General features: G+C 44.0%; 1 protein-coding gene across 1 annotated transcript in view; it reads left to right on the top strand.

Moving 5' to 3' along the window:
* Nucleotides 1–308: 308 nt before the first annotated feature.
* Nucleotides 309–17,729, top strand: part of LOC126474537 (uncharacterized) — a 183,120-nt gene continuing 165,699 nt past the window's right edge. Inside the window, exons 1-2 of the mRNA XM_050102009.1 lie at nt 309–433; nt 10,076–10,359. Of these exons, the coding sequence (XP_049957966.1) occupies nt 309–433; nt 10,076–10,359 (409 nt within the window). The remainder of the gene's footprint in view (nt 434–10,075; nt 10,360–17,729) is intronic.

Genomic DNA, 17,729 nt, shown 5'->3' with positions numbered 1-17,729 from the left:
GTGTTTCACAGGAACGATGCGAAGTGTGATGATATTTACTTACTTAACGTTGTTCTCTGGATTTAATTCGTGGCCCTCAAACAAAATACGCTACGACATTGAAGTCGTCTGGCCGCAGACCCTTAATGCTGCCTGCGCGAGACCGGGTCGGGTCTCTAGTCCAGAGTAAATGTTACTGCAGCTTTTATAAGGTTTCAACAGTCGTCAGTCAAATATCGGCAGTATTAGCCTTTCCGTCATAGGAGCCAGAGTCTGAGATGTAATCAGCAGGCCGCCAGGAGCGCAAGCTGAGTTGTGAGGGCCGTGCAATGGGCGGCTGCAGCGTGGGCTGGAGCGAGGTAAACAGCGTCGCTCACAGGCCGTTTGGACCCCTAACTGCCGCCTTCCGTCGCGTAACGAGCCGGCAGGCTGGCTTGTACGCCGTCCCGCGCCCGTAATGAAGCACGCCGCCGCGAAATACGAGCCAACTGGTGGCGGTTGTTTGCTCTACAAAATAGCGCGTAACGGCGGCGCTTCGGGGGCTGCTCCTCGGGGCTTATGACAGTGCTTGCCCACCTGCGCCCACTGGGCGGTGCTGGCACGGGCACTCGCTGGCTAAACGCCGGCCACTGTACCTGCAGCCGTGGAGGCGCGGCGGCTGCCCCATTGGACGACGCGTTTGCTCTCAAAACGCATATTATTTCTCAGATAATTTACATGATCGTAAGCGTCAGTTTTGCTGTCGTTCTAGACGTGGTAGGAGGATATCAGAATACAGTTTGATGTCATCTGCAGGAACTTGTCGATGTCATCCTCCATCTCTGTCGCGAGCCACCTTTACCATTTGGTTTAGTTGCTGCAGTTACCCCTACTGATACCACTTTGTAATACAGATCTTCTGGGCACGCCTCTTGATTTTTTTCTCAGGATCTTCTTCTTCTTCTTTCTCTTGGTCTTATCCCGTATCTTTGTGGAGTTGGCATGTTAATCTGGATTTGGCACTGGCCCTTCCTACTGCCAACCCTTCCGCTTGTGGACGGAGTTTGTCTACCCTGAAACGTCCAGTTAGAAAAATTATGAATTACTGTGCTGGTAAACTTCTACGTTATTTGATACAAAGACAGCTGAGTAAAACTGAACGTACTCAGAAAGTTCTCTCTTTACTTATTCTGATCATCACTAAACTGACACACAATATTTTTTTTTAGTGCAACGCTGTCTGACTTTCAATAATCCCTACAAAAGAATGGCCCTGACTAACAATAACCTATACCTTTCATGAATCACTTACTTCAAAAAAATCTTCGTTACTCGAACTACTGCAATACAGCGACCACCAATACTGCCAACTAAATAAAAGTTTCTAACTACTGAAGGCACAAACTACTGATAGGCATAGTTAGCAAATCAAAGATTTTGATAGAGAACAAACAATGTATTTACCGTAATAGCGTTCAAAAGTCATTATATATATATATATATATATATATATATATATATATATATACGTATCTGGACGTCTGTCCGTCAGAAAAAGGAAATTTGTTTAATTGGATGTCAAAATTATATATATATATATATACTCTGGCATCTCTTTCTCCACATGCACCACTGCTGGCGGCTCACCTCCAACTCACAACGCTAAGCGCTGTTCACATCGAACTGCCCAACACCACACAAGCGAATATTCAAACAATGAGTTCAACCAGCCACAGACTGCAGACAGCACAGTCAGTGATTTTCATACAGAGCGCTACGTGGCGTTACCAGCATAAAAACCTAAACAGCCTACTTAGAACCACACATATGTATTTTTACCCTTGTGAAGGTGTGAGATCGTATTCGAAGTGTTTGTGAAACGTGCAACTGTGGCGGAACGTGGGTATCAGTTCAGTACCGATCTAATCGAGCTGACCTTCGTCGTTAATCCGGCCGGTAGATTCGGTCCGGAGGCGACCTGTCGGCAGGTGATGTTTGAAGAGATCGGTGTCTCAAAAATCTGGTTACCAGTCAGTGAATCCTGGCCCCTATTTCAACTGGGCCGAAGACGGGAATCATGCTAACCGTCGGTCGGGGCTCCTGAAGATGGCATAATATATCGCCGAAACTGCTAGTCCAATAAAATAATAATTTGGCAATTTATAAGGCTGAAAGGTGTTTGGTTTGACAAAATCCATTGCTACTAAAGGATTGAGTTCGGCAAGAGGAGCTTCACTACCTACGTTAGCAGACGAAGCCTGTCCCTGTGCACAGTCTGCAGCATGCTCAGTATTTTAGAACTCCACATTCGGCACAGTCAGCTGATCGTTGACATCACTGATCCACGAAGGACGTGGTTGGCGGCTGATTTTCGTGCAAGCGCTTGAAGTGCACCTAGGACGAAAAGCCGATTTTGGCAAGAAAGTAGCTGGTGTAAAATCGACTTTAAATGGTGAGAGCGTGATGCGTCCACTCCCGCGGCTACTGCTGCCCAGAGCCGGCACGGCGGGAAGCATGCCTCGCGGGCGGCAGGCAGCTGCCGCCAGCCGTCACGCACGAATCATGACCGGCCGGGGGGCGGCCCCTGTTGCCGAGACCACTGTTCGCTATCAGCCACGGCAATCTTTACCTCACGCCAGTCACACTTCTTCTGGTCGCTTTCCAGTGACCAGAAGCTACAACTGCCGAGTGGAGGTCAGTCCAGCAAGCATCGCTGTGCGTCTTTAGCTGACTAAAGCTGTACATCGTTAACTAACGATATATCCATAGGGCGAGCAGAGACCCCTACCTTGAAATAAACCGACGGGATGGCGGAGTGACAGATCCAAATCACTCTACAACCATCTGAATTTAGATTTTTCTTGATTTCCTCTTTTTCTTCTCCCTCAAGCGTTAGACCAATAGGTCCGTTAAAACTTCTTGATTCACCCATCATGTCTCTTCTCCCTTAAGGATTCTACTGTAGAACTTGTTCTGCAATGCAGTCACCTCCTATCCCTTCTATCCGTTCTTCCAGTTCTTTTCTGTACTGCTACGTTCTTCTGGAAGGTCTCATATTTTTAACCCGTCTCTTTCACTTACTAGACGGTTCTCAAATATCTCTTCTCGACTGCGTGGAGTCTACTATATGTTTTAAAGGTAACAGTACATTTTTCACTTCCTTAGAGTCCACAGAGAACTGTCATAACTTCATAAAATTTTAACATTCCGTCCCTTAGTAATTTTTGCCTGAGTGTTTTTTTAATGGTACCACACCTCACATTCAATCTGTCAAGAAATTTTTAAGTATCACCTACAGCCCAAAAATGTGATCGTGTTAAACTGTCCAGTAGTTTTCTATTACTGATTTTTCTAAACTGCTTAAGACAAAGTATGTCATGACGGTTCCTTTCAAAGCCCACAGCCGATTTCCTTCTCCAATCCATGACTGAGATAAGTTTCTAGCTGCCTCGTCAGCGACGTACCGTCAGACACTAATCTTCCTTTGTTTCTTGTTGAAAGAAGAAACATTAGTTGCGCCATTCTCTGGTATTACGGCCGACTGGAGGAAAAGAAAAACATATATTCATCATATTTTCCTTTCATTTGCTTCATCGGTACAGTAAAGCATCGAAACGTGCGTAGAAGAAATTTGTATCAGGGCCCTGTAGTCATGTCATGACGGTGTGCTCAGTATCCGTATCAGCTGTGTTTTGGATCACCTAACATTCAAGCGCACCTACAGCAGTCTGAAAAGGGTACCTCTATGTGCTATGTCTAGCGGCACGGAGGACAGTGTGGCTCAAAGAACCACATAGTTCACGTGGGACTGTTTTAGGATGCTGCCATGCAATAACGCGAAATCTTATGAGAGATGATAGAATCTTCTCGGGTTTACAGACTAGTCAATGTGTCATTCTCTGGCAATATTTCAACAAGTTTCTTACTTGCCATCTTCAGATTTCGCCTGAAGATTGCAAGTAAGAAACTTGCTGAAACGTTGTCGGAGAAGACACATTGACTCAGCTGTCAACCGGAGCCGGTCGGAGTGGCCGGGCGGTTCTAGGCGCGACAGTCTGGAACCGCACAACCGCTACGGTGGCAGGTTCGAATCCTGCCTCGGGCATGGAGGTGTGTGATGTCCTTAGGTTAGTTAGGTTTAAGTAGTTCTAAGTTCTAGGGGACTGATGACCTCAGCAGTTAAGTCCCATAGTGCTGTCAACCCGAGAAGATTTTACCATCGAGATTCGCCGAGAAAGCCTGCATTCTCACTTATGAGAGATGCCCAGTTGTGAAGTGGCGACAGAAGTGGCCCAATTCAGATTATACAATTCGGTACAGTCGTGAAGAGAGTCCGGAGGGACAACATTGGCAGTGGCACTGTCTAATCTACTCCCATTAAGTGGTTGCCTATTCTGTCCAATATTGCTCTTCTGGGCCTTAGAAGAAAAACTGGCAGGATATATTTTGTTAAAAACACAGATTAGCATACATTTTCATTTCTAAGTAGCGCTTTCCAGAATCCACACATTATATCTCTGAAGTCACGCAGATCTTCGGGTCACCGAAAAGTGGGAACATCGCTGGAATGAGCACCTACACCAGAACGCCCAAATAATTCAAAACACAACAACAAAGTTTGCAGGGTTTGATTTTCCCCGTCAGGAATGGTCTACCGCATCGGAACAAGGGAGGTGTGGCCACATTTTGAATAAGTGGCATTATTGTGAAAGTTCTGCGAGCTACTGTGGTGCAGAGGAACAGACAATACGACGTATTGCGGAGAACCTCCCGCTTAACGCTAAGGAAGTTCGTCTAAAAGACTTGCATGAAGTGTCACCTAAGCCTGATATCTAGTTCTCAAATTTAAAGAGTCACCTGCAAAGTCTTTGTGAATTTTTGTGTTCTGTTACGCCAAATGATAATAATAATAATGAATATATGTTTTTCTCTACTAAAAACTTTGATAGCATCCGTTCCCACTATTTACTACTTGTGTTGACATATCGGTACCATGTGAAATATTGCTGCAGAATTCTTTCTCTGATTGAATTATTGAACGGCGCGCCGGCCGCTGTGGCCCAGTGGTTCTAGGCGCTTCAGTCTGGAACCGCGCAACCGGTACGCTCACAGGTTCGAATCCTGTCTCGGGTATGGATGTGTGTGATGTCCCTAGGTTAGTTAAGTTAAGTAGTTCTAAGTGTAGGGGACTGATAAGTCCCATAGTGCTCAGAGCCATTTGAACGGCGCCGAGGGGCACGACGATTCGTTAAAAATATTGTATAGATTTTTTTAACGATGATGACCTTCCACATTACTGGAAGATAATGTAGTATGGTAGCATATCAGGTAACACCCTAGCGTCGCATTGTGGAGGAAAATAATTGAAATCCCCGTACGCCAAGCTCCACTGTCGTACCGGTAGCTTTCGCTAAACCTTGGGATGCTATTGTTTTCATTATTCTTCTCATTACCAACACCTTTAAATTTCATACTGAATATTTCGTTACCAATCATCATGGCCGAAGAAGCGAACTGTACAGTAGATGAGTAAGACTGAAGTGCTTAAAATTCGTAAATAAGATCTCTTCCTTTCCATTATTTATTTGATATTCAGACTACGCTCCTCCACAATACTATTGCATCATCTGTCCAATTCGCCATCTCTTTTGGCAATCTGAGATTTCGGCATCTACTTTGTCGTTGATTGTCACAGATTACCGACACCTATGGGTCACCTATGTGTGGTACTACAATTATACGATAAGAGATGACGGAAGACAGGGCCCCTGTCTCTTCGACGACAACCCCTTGAAGACTGAATACAAGCTCGGTGTAGTTCCAGGACATTTTGTTTTTGGGCACCAGTTTCTGACTGGTTTGATGCGGATCGTCATCTCAGCGTAGTACTTGGCACTTGTAGCCCATGCCCTCAGTTGTTTGTTGGATAAAGACGAACAGTCCAAGTTCTGCGTACATTAGCACTACGGAGGCTTCGAGGGGAACGGACGTTGCCAGTTTGCATTTGTTATCGTTGTTGGAGTGATGGTGTGGGGTATCTTGGCGTGCACAACACGGTCACCTCTGGTTCTTACAGCTGCTACATTTCAGACGCGACCGGTGGATGTCACCTGTCTTCACATTCTCTATGGCGTTATCTTCTAACAAGTTAAAACAAGAAGCACATTTGCCTGTGCTGTCCTAAAGGCCCCGTAAAGCATCAAGCGTGTTTGACAAAATCGATCTTACCTAGCCACGGATTTGCTATGCAAGGCCATACACGTTCAAACTATATTTGTCAGTTTAACCTCACTTTGAAGCATGCGCTTTTCGTTTTCGTGTGTATTTTGAGAGTAGTAAGGACGGCCACAAATGCAGACAAAGCAGTCCTGGCATTGACTTCGGCACTGTGTTTAAAGAAGAAGAAGAAGAAATAAGACTCTGATCCAGGGAATGAATTAAAATGACAGATTTAGCCATGAAAATTTGGTAAAGGAAACTTTACTCTCAGAACCGGATGATTACACCAGGTTTCTTCGAATGGACATCCTTTTTTTTTCACTAGCTGCTTATATTTTATGACCCACCGTCTAATTTCTTATGGTGGGTGGTGGGTCGTATGTTGCCACTTAGCCGCTGTGACTGGGTCCGGGGTCCGGGGTCCGGAGTGACTGAAAGTAACACCACACCGGCTCCCGTCCCCACTCACACCGTTGCCCGTGTCCCGCCACGTGGAGGCGGGCTCGCTCTATTTGTTTACATCCATTTGATATCTTTTTTTTGTGCAGCATTAGAAAAACTTATAACTAATACAAAATCAAGTGAGATATTAATAAACAAAACGAAATTAAATATTTAGGAAGAAGGAAGGGAGAGAATTGAATAGAGAAGGGATAGGTATACTATTGCCCGTCACCTGGTTGTGGGCGGCGGCCCGGGTCTTGGAATGACCCTCAAGATATTGGCCGTCGCTCACCATGCCTTTAACATCTACCATCCTAAAAACTAACTTAACTAGAAGAGATCAGGGTACGTTAAAGCTAGAGACTAAGACTAAGACCTCCATGTCCAGCCTGCTAAACTATTTACGATATACAATAGAGAGGTAACTGATTTTATGCTTGGCTCAAAGTTGCTAATGAAAGGATACTTGTGGTAAACGTAATAAGGTAATGACGCTAACGGTTTGTGTTGAGCCTACAGGGCTCCTAGTAGAGTACATCATGTACAAGCACCTCCCGGCCCCGCCGGCAACACGACCTGAACGGTGGTTTTCCCCGATCTACCATAGGTATCCGTCGGGTTGGGCTCAAAAGAGAGGGACCACAATTAAGATCCTTCCATCCAGACTGTGCGCTGTCTCTCGAATGGACAATGAACTTTATAAATCTTACTAGGCAGATAACGCATTTCTTACATTGCCTCTGGCACTTTGTTTACAGAAAAAGAAAATAAGACACAGTACAGGGAATGATTTAAAATGAGAAATATACAATTGAAAACCTGATGTTTACACCGACTTTCTGCAGATGGACAGTAAAACGTTAAACAACTTGTTTAGCTTTGCTTCACCCTCACACTGAAGAAGAAGACACAAGTATGCGAAAATCTTCTACTTGGTCCTTTAAGGACAGGTACTTAAAATACCACAATGTGTGAACATAATAACCCATACCGTCCGCAGAAGAACCAGAGAACTTCAGTTTCCTTTATTTCATTCCACTTCTCTTATATGTCGTTCTATACGTAGATTACTATTGATTTTACTCACAGCCTCTTCATGCGTACTGCACGGCTGACAAAGATGTGGTACCTCTACCAATTTGGTATCTGTCAGTGCCATTTTATTTTTATACCTGATCGGAGTTTTCACAGTAGTGGAAACGAACGACACAGTGAGATAAATCGTTAGAAAACCAGTTTTCACTAAACATATGCAGCGAAACGTCGACACAAAAAACGTCTGCCATCTTTTCAAACTTTCTGTCAATCAAAATTTATCGCATACACGTAAAAGATGCTTGACAAACTCGTCAAACTGCACCGTTAACGGGGAAATATTTGTCAAGCATAGTTATGTTTGACAAAATGGTTGATCGCTTACGAGGGCCTTAACGGACCTCGATACACAGGTTGTTCCACTACTCCCCACCTATCACCTCCTTCAGATCTCTCACCAATTGAAAACATCTAGTCATTTGTTTTAGACTGACAAGTCGTTATTCGTCATCCGCTACGACTGGTGAACTCTGGTGTGGAACGACGTACCTGCATCTGTCGTCCAAGCTCACATCGACGCTATGTCCAACCGAGCTAGAGCCATTTTCCCTGCCAAAGGTGGCAGCTCCGGGCACTAAATTTCGGACGCAGTATATCCAGAAATCACCTACAAAATGTCCGCCTCCGGTAGCTGAGTGGTAGTATCCCAGCAAAAACTGGGAAAAAATATGGACTAATATAAATAACAAAACACTGACTACGGAAGTGCAAGCGTCATGGTACAGAGTTGTCAACAACATCATTAGTACCAATGAAAAATTGTATTCAATAGGACTACATGCAACCAATGTGTGCCAAAAATGTCACAATTTGGACTCCTTAACGCATCGCTTCATCTGTAATGGATACAAGAATATTTGGAATGACATTGTATTGCAAATCGCTTTTCTCAAACAGACCGATGGAAGAGGGATCACACTACACGATATACTCTTCCCAGAAGAAGTTTCCTTTCCACCACAAAAAAACAATGTCATCTTGTGGCTATTCTGAAATTTTGACTATGTTGTCAACAACAAAGGTAATGACAATATACAAGAATATCGAGAATATATGAAAGATGAATACTTCAAAATATACCGGAACAAAGACCATAAAAAGAAGTTCGGGAATATGATGCAAATTTTGTTTCAGAAACAAGGCATCGGTTAATATCTAAATAATATAAAATCGACGGAACAAGATAGACTGCCAAAGTAGGGGATTGCTGATGAGGGTGAAGTACGGTGGGGACTTCGTGTGCCCCGGGGCCGCTACGGTAGCCGTGAAGGCCTCAACAGAACCCCGAAAAAGCATGTTTCCCAGAAAGTAACAGGAGTCATGCCACAGCACAAGCATAGTAGGGAAAACTATTCTAATGCATATGCATCACTGAAGAAGTTTAATTTCCTCTCTTAATTTTACTTTTGCTTCTCTCTCATTTTAGTTTAAATTCTAATGGAAGAATATTTTGCGTTCCGTTGATGCAGTCAACAGTATAATAGTGAGAGTTATTTTCACGGTAATCTATTCGGATTACAATTTTCTAACATTGTCTTCAAGATGCAATTCAGTTTCATAACCCATTAAAGAAAGTGGTGTATTGAAGCTCGCCGAAGAAGGTGCTTGAAGGAGAGCGAATGGAAGGGCTAGAAGGGGAGACGGGAGGCCCCTAAAAAAAAAAAAAAAAAAAAAAAAAAAAAAAGGAGAGAGAGAGAGAGAGAGAAAAAAGCGGTCAGCGCGGCAGAATGTCAATCCTACGGGCCGGGGCCTGGGTGTTGTGTTGTCCTAATCATCATCATTTCATCCCCATCAACGCGCAAGTCGCACAGTGGCGTCAGATCAAAAGACTTGAACCCGGCGAACGATCTACCAAATGGGAGGCCCTAGTCACACGACATTTACCTGCAGAATTTTATCATGCAGCTTTCAAATGATTCAAATGGCTCTAAGTACTACGGGACTTACCATCTGAGGTCATCAGTCCCCTAGACTTAGAACTACTTCATCCTAACTAACCTAAGGACATCACATACATCCATGCCCGAGGCAGGATTCGAACCTGCGACCGTAGCAGCAGCGCGGTTCCGGACTGAAGCGCCTAGAACCGCTCGGCCACAGCATGTAGCCTTCCTTACAGTGTATTCACAGTAGTTGTAATTTTTTACTTGTTATCATTCCTGGTTCTCCAGTTTTAATGATCAGCAGTATATAAACATTCTATTGTTGTTTACATAAAAGAAGACACTGTTAGCCGGTACTCGGCTTAATGAAATGATCGCTAGCGGCGCAGCTCAGTCTCAGGCCGGTTTGTCGGCAGGGCGGTGCTTCCCTCGGGACACCCTGTTTGTGCGCGTGTTTAAATAAACACGGGCTGCAGGCCGGCTGCCAGCCCAACTTTCGCAGCACAGGAGTGCCGGGTCGGCCAGCCAGCCGGGTGTGCTAACGACAAAACAAACACCAGCCGGCAGGCAGCAGGCAGCGAGGTCCTGCGGCAACTCCAGCAACAGCGGCGGCAGCAGCCAGTGACGCGTCATAATGGGGACGCGGCCCCGCCACACTGGCTGGCGCCCCAGTCACTGCTGCATCACTACTGCTTACTGCCACCGGCCGACACACCTGCCGACTTCACTCTGGGCCAACACACGGCAACGTCGCCCAATGGTTCGCAAGCAACGCTTCTGCTTATGTTAGTGGCGCTGCTACCGAGAGCGAGTAGCGTTCCAAACACGCGTTAGTGCCGCTTCCAGGTCTGCTCACCTTGTCTAAAATACTGAGCGATAACTGGAGGATATTTCATAAAATATTGAACAAGGTTTCGCAGTTGTCTGCTGTTTCAGTTACGCAAGATAATGCTGACTCTTTGCTCGAATCCTCGCCAGCTGATTTCATTATGTTTTCAGTTTCCTCCCCAGTCACAGTGTCTCACAGTCAGCGTGCACGCGGAGTGACTCTGTACGCCGTAGGTTGTCTTCTTGCTACAATTTAGAAAAGGCGTGTGGCGCGTGGAAGAAAACCTTTCAAGTGTTGAGTAGTTATTCTATACTTCCGAAAGGGAAAGACATGCCTCAGATCTAGCATCGAGCGAATCGATACAGTGGTTAGCACACTGTCTCAGATTTATTCTGTACTTCCGAAAGGGAAAGACATGTCTCAGGTCACACCAATATCCAAGAAAGGTAGCAGGCGTAATCCACTAAATTACAGGCCCCTATCGTTAACATCGATATGCAGCAGGATTTTGGAACATATATTGTGTTCGAACATTATGAATTACCTTGAAGAAACACACAGTCAACATCGGTTTAGAAAACACCGTTCCTGTGGAACACTACTAGCTCTTTATTCACATGAAGTGTTGAGTGCTGTTGACAAGGGAATTCAGATCGATTCCATATTTCTGGATTTCAGGAAGGCTTTTGACACTGTACCACACAAGCGGCTCGGAGTGAAATTGCGTGCTTATGGAATGATTTCCTGTCAGAGAGGTCACAGTTCGTAGTAACTGACGAAAAGTCATCGAGTAAAACAGAAGTGATTTCTGGCGTTCCCCAAGGTAGTGTTATAGGCCCTTTGCTGTTCCTTATCTATATAAACGCTTTGGGAGACAATCTGAGCAGCCGTCTTCGGTTATTTGCAGATGACGCTGTCGTTTATCGACTAATGAAGTTATCATAAGATTAAAACAAACTGCAAAGCGATTTAGAAAAGATATCTGAATGGTGCGAAACGTGGCAGTTGACCCCAAATAACGAAAAGTGTGAGGTTATCCACATGACTGCTAAAAGGAACTCGTTAAACTTCGGTTCCATGATAAATCAGTGTAATCTAAAAGATGTAAATTCAACTTCTAATTCCACAACACTATAAGCAAACAGCACAGCTGCCAGAACAAGCTGATTGCTTGGACTGGTGATTATCATTCTTGCCAGAAACGCTGAGGTCCCTGGTTCGTATCCCGACGATCACTTCAAATTGTTTTCTGGTGGAAATAGCAGGAAGATGGTACAGTCAGCGTCGTGAGGCCAACTGGAAAGCTTCTTGAACATAAAAGCATCGAAATTGACTTACAGTCAAGTCACCAAAGTAGCCTCACGTCGGAACAACTTGATACATGGAATTTTTTTATTAGATGCAAAAGTATCAGCCTTTATTTATTTTGGTTAGGGGGTGAGACGCGTGACGCATTACAACTACGGGTCTTATTATTTTCAAAATTTTCGACCAGTTCTATACGATTTAGATCTAGATGCTACGGCACCGAGCGCGTGGGGAACATTGTCTCGAAAAATTTTGTCAGTAGAATAAAGAGGTGTTTGTGCTCTTTAACTAATGCCAAAGCCTCAGATTCCTTGTCTGTAAGTATTTTTAAATTTTTTCTCTTAATTTCTACACGATAATCCAAAGTCGTAGGGGAGAAGTGACCATGAAAGGAAACTCGGCATTCACAACAATGAAACGTTCCCTTGCACTGTTGTTTGGCAGAACTCGTTGAGTTATGTCACTTTTCAACATTTGTTCACGGTCTAGTGCGTATGAAAAATAAATTAAGATTCTATTATCCAGGCACTTTTTAAAATTATACCCCATAGATGCATAACTTTTTTTCCTCAGCAGTTTTGTGCGACAATAGCTGTGAAGTTTTTGCAAAGACGGTTTTCTTTCTATTGTTCATAATATCTCAGAAATTGCTGTATAATAATACAGTGGAGCGTCGATTATCCGAACGTCAGTCAACCAAATGACCACTTAACCGAAGCGTTGCTGCATCTACATCTGCATCTACATCTACAAGGTACTCTGCAATTCACACTTAAGTGCCTGGCAGATGGTTCATCAAACCATTTTCATATTACTTCTCTACCATTCCACTCTCAAACGGCGCGTGGGAAAAAGGAACACCTAAATCTTTCTGTTCGAGCTCTGATTTCTGTTATTTTATTATGATGATTATCTCCCTACGTAGGTGGGTGTCAACAAAAAAGTTGGCGATTGTAATTTCGGAAATAGATCTCGCCACAAAGAAAACCGCCTTTGTTTCAGTGACTGTCACCCCAACTCACGTACCCTATCAGTGACACTCTCACCCCTACTGCGCGATAACACGAAACGAGCTGCCCTTCTTTGCACTTCATCGATGTCCTCCGTCAATCCTACCTGGTAAGGATCCCATACCGCCCAGTAGTATTCCAGCAGAGGACGGGCAAGTGTAATGTAGGCTGTCTTTTTAGTGGGTTTGTCGGTTCTTCTAAAGTGTTCTGCCAACAAAGCGCAGTCTTTGTTCCGCCTTCCCCACGATATTATCTGTGTGGTCTTTCCAATTTAAGTTGCTCGTAATTGTAATTCCTAGGTATTTAGTCGAATTGACAGCCCTTAGATTTGTGCATATTATCATATACTCAAAACTTATCGGATTTCTTTTAGTACCCATGTGGATGACCTAGCACTTTTCTTTGTTTAGTGCCAATTGCCACTTTTCGTACCATAAAGAAAATCTCTTTAGATCATTTTGTTATTGCAATTGATCGTCTGACGATTTTACTAGACGGTAAATTACAGCCTCATCTAAGGGGGCTGCTCAGATTATCACCGAGATCATTTATGTAAATCAGGAACAGCAGAGGGCCCATGACACTACCTTGCGGAACGCCAGATATCACTTCCGTTCTACTCGATGATTTACCGTCTATCACTACGAACTGCGACCTCTCTGAGAGGAAATCACGAATCCAGTCACACAACTAGGTCGATACTCCATATGCACGGAATTTGACTAACAGTCGCTTGTGAGGAACGGTATCAAAAGACTTCTGCGACCCTGCCCCCGCTACCGACTTGCCCTTCGTTGAGTTGAGTAACCCACCTGCCACTCCAAGTGCCATCTAGCGGCATTTTGCAAACCGGACAGGTCAATTTATCCAGTATAATCCGCTCCCTCTCGCGAAATATTGTAATTTTGTGTATGCGGATCTGGACTTTCCAGGTCCTTCGTTATGGCAGGTACTATGGAGCATCCGTTGAGAAAAGACGCCTCAGGCAGCTTGGAGACGCTGCAGCGAGCAGACGTATGTCTCGACCAGCGGGCAGTTTGTAATGTATTACTGAATATCACTTTGTGTACTTGTAAGGTAGTACGGAATGAAGTATTTTCACGTAAAGATTGTGTTCCGTCTCACCACTGGGGAGGACAGTGAGTCCTCTTGTATTACATACTCCAAACTTAAATGTAGGAATGCAGGACCAGAGGTCTGCAAGCGAAATGCGTACGTCTCCAGCCTACCCCATCCCTCTCTCCCTTCCCCCTCTCCCCTCCCCGACTGCCTCTCCACGACACCGAGTTGCCGACGACAGTAACCGTTTGCGCTTCGTTACGATCACTTGCGTCAACTTTAAGGCGTAAAGTAATCTGTACCCAAGTTACCTACGACGTACAACGTTGGTAAGTCGAAAATTACGGTCTTGTATAAAAAAGACGAGCATCACAAATTTTATATCTAAGCTTGGTTCGATCGAGAAGACAAAGACTACGAAGCTCGCCGCGAACACGGATTTATATGATGGAGTTAACGTTTGATTAACACAAAAAGATCACAAGGAGAACCTATGTCTGGTTCCATTCTACTAGAAAGGGAATCTCTAGTTAATGCAAATCTTCGAGGGCCGTCGAAGTTTAAAGCAAGCATGGGCTAGTTAAAACGTGTTAAGTCAAGCCACAGCATTTTTTGAGCTTCAAATACAAGGAGAAAAACTGTCTGCTGATTCTTAAGTTGCTGATTCTTTCAGAATCAAACTAAGTGACGTGTTGAGGGAAGAAGATTATACTGTCGAAAATGTTTAGAATGCTGACGAAAATGGGCTCAATTGGAAAGCCTTACCAAGAAATAATCTTTGGTTCACGTCGTGAATTAGCAGCACCTGGCCCTAAAATAAGGCCGGTCGGAGTGGCCGAGCGGTTCTAGGCGCTACAGTCTGGAACCGCGCGACCGCAGGTTCGAATCTTGCCTCGGGCATGGGTGTGTGTGGTAGTCCTTAGGTTAGTTAGGTTTAAGTAGTTCTAAGTTCTAGGGGACTGATGACCTCTGCAGTTAAGTCCCATAGTGCTCAGAGCCATTTGAACCATTTTGAACCTAAAATAAGCAGGGATCGTATACTGCTTTAGTTTGTACTGAATGCTACTGGTATCCACTGACTGCCTATGCTCGCCATTGGTAAAAGCAAGAAACACGTGTTTCAAACTCGTTAATACGTAGGCTATACCTATTGTTTTCACCACACAGAAGAGCGCCTGGATGCATAATATGATATTCACCAAACCGTTAATGGAAGATTTTTACCTTCTGTAGAAGCACATCAGCTAAAAATGGCAAAAGGGAGAAAGCATTACTGCTCCCTGACGATACAACAACTAATCTCTTATGTGAACGACAAGGATGCGTTCATAAAAGTGATGCTTCTTCCACCTAACGTAACCACCTTATTACAAACCATGGATCAAGCCATTAGTGAGACTTTCGAACGGTATAACTGACAAGAATTATTACTTAAATTATTGTTAGAAACATAAGAGGGAGAAGGAAGTCTGTTAAGAAATCATAAAAATATTGATTTGAAACATGCGTCCTTCGTGATAGGAGCAGCATGGAAAAGTGTAAAGGAACAGCATTTGGAAAAAGCCTGGAATTAAATTTTGGGTGTGGCGAAAAGTTTTCAAAGCTAAACTCGAAATGGCGGACAGAATAAGACGTCCGAAATTCTTAACAGGGTTAAAAAATTCAGTACCCATGAATATGATGAAGAAAACGTTCAAGAACGGAAGAGTTTAGACCACGCAGGTCCAGGGCCCTAAATCATCCAGGATAGCGAAATTGTAAACCTCGACACCGACAGACTGACGACGCCAGCATCTCATCAACTAACGGTCCGAAAAATGAAGATGAAAATTACTGGCGGCTTCTGATCCAGTTAGCTGTTCATGTACGGCCTTGCGATCGCATGAAGCTCAAGATGAAAGCCACCAGCAGCAGACTTCTGTCCTGAAAAAAGTGTCTGACTTAGCTGCTGCCGGCCGGGGTGCCCGAGCGGTTCTAGGCACTTCAGTCTGGAACCGCGCTACCGCTACGGTCACAGGTTCGAATCCTGCCTCGGGCATGGGTGTGTGTGATGTCCTTAGGTTGGTTAGGTTTAAGTAGTTCTAAGTTCTAGGGGACTGATGACCTCAGAAGTTAAGTCCCATAGTGCTCAGAGCCATTTGAACCATTTTTGAACTTAGCTGCTCGTAAGCTGTTAGGCTTGCTTAGACAGACCAAAATTAAGGATTTTTAAGCGTTTTTATGTACTGTGCATGCAAAATACAGACATTATTCTGAAAAGGATAGTCCTTATTACCACTGAGTCGCAGACAGGCACAAAAAAAAAAAAAAAAAAAGAAAAACTTACAGCAGAACAGGACTTCGGTAGAATTAGACAACGTTCATCACCTACTCACGCTAACACAACTCATACATACCTTTAAACATGCAAAATGCATAGACACTGCGTATTTTTTGTTTACTAGGATGTACTACATGCGTTCCTACGGTACTTACCTTTGTAACAATAAAAGAGGTTCATTTTAATATAAAAATATGTTGTTTTTATTGGAAAGTTAGTAAATAAAAGTATACACGTAGATTATCCGAATAACCCAGTTTTCGGAACACTCGTGTCCCCCTGCTAGCTCGGATAATTTACGCTCTGCTGAATATGTGTCTACATCATCAACAAAATATTTACTGTGTAAATTTTACTTGTTCTGTTTTGGAGCAGATACCTGAACGCTGCTTCATATGGCATTGCGTCCATTCTTCCGTAATTTTCACACGACTGGCTTGTTGGTACTTCACTTTTGCTTGTCAACGTCCCGGTCTAGCATTCAGGTTTAATCTGCCACGAAGTTTCAAAACAGCACACACGTCAGTGCAGAGTGAATAGTTCATTCTGGAAACTAGAAAAATACTCGAATTATTGCCACCGTCGGAACTTCTCTCAATATACAAAGCGATGAGAACATGTTCACGTCATCATCATTAGCATCCACCTCCAGAGATGTTCAGCAAACGTCAGGTTTGCTTCACTTGGCTCCTTAACAAAACAAGTAGGTTGGAGTAGTTGCTCCGCCACTTATAAGCGGTGATGACGGTGAAGAAAGCGCAGGAGGAGGCGTGCAGGCCTGCGGTTAGCCAAGTATGCGGCCGACTCCAGCCTGTAAGCCTGCGGTTTGCGGCGCACGTCGCTTGGTTCTTGTTACCTGTTACTTACGTCCGTCCGCCTTTTATTATTAGTAGGCTTCGGGCACCAGGCGGTAAACACCTTTCACCTAAAGGCAGACGAAAACCACTCTCTACTCCGTGTCTTGTTACAACTGAGCGGGAGAGAACTATTCTTGTTTGGAACATGACCTCCATTCATGCTGTACTTCATTGTTTCATTGCAAGGTGAAGTGGCGAGAAGCACTTTTGAAAACGTTTGTTATGGAAACTGGATGCGCAACACGTGAAAAATAGCTGAATAGCTACAGCTGTGCTCTCTCTGTCTCTCTCTCTTTCCAGAAGATTGTGTCTTAGAATTCGTGGAGGTATGTTCCATCTGTGCAACTAATTGAAGGCAGTTTGTTTATTGCCATACGCGTTTCGCTTCTTTTATTTGTGAAGCATCATCAGTGGCCTGTAATACATGTTTCCTTTTATACATATAATGAACGTATTATGTGGTAGTTGCAGTATGTTCCTATGTTACATTTTGGTATGTTTTTCTCTTGGTTTTTAGCTTAGAATCAACTTTTGTAGCACAAATTTCGTGATGTGAAATTATCGATCGGTGTTACCTACGATTTTCTGCGCTGTTAGTTCATGCGTGTGGTTCTGGAGACGTAATCGTTAGTTTCCAAACTCCATCTGGCCGATTTGCGGCGTTCTTTTACTCACATTTGACGCAACACATCGCATACATCACTTGTACTTTCCGTTTTGTGATCAACATGTGTATGCTTTCGGTGT

The sequence above is a fragment of the Schistocerca serialis genome, chromosome 4 (genome assembly GCF_023864345.2).
Source record: "Schistocerca serialis cubense isolate TAMUIC-IGC-003099 chromosome 4, iqSchSeri2.2, whole genome shotgun sequence".
Lineage (NCBI taxonomy): Eukaryota > Metazoa > Arthropoda > Insecta > Orthoptera > Acrididae > Schistocerca > Schistocerca serialis.
Note: the sequence above shows the minus strand (reverse complement) of the source record. Positions and strands in the feature narration are given on the sequence as shown.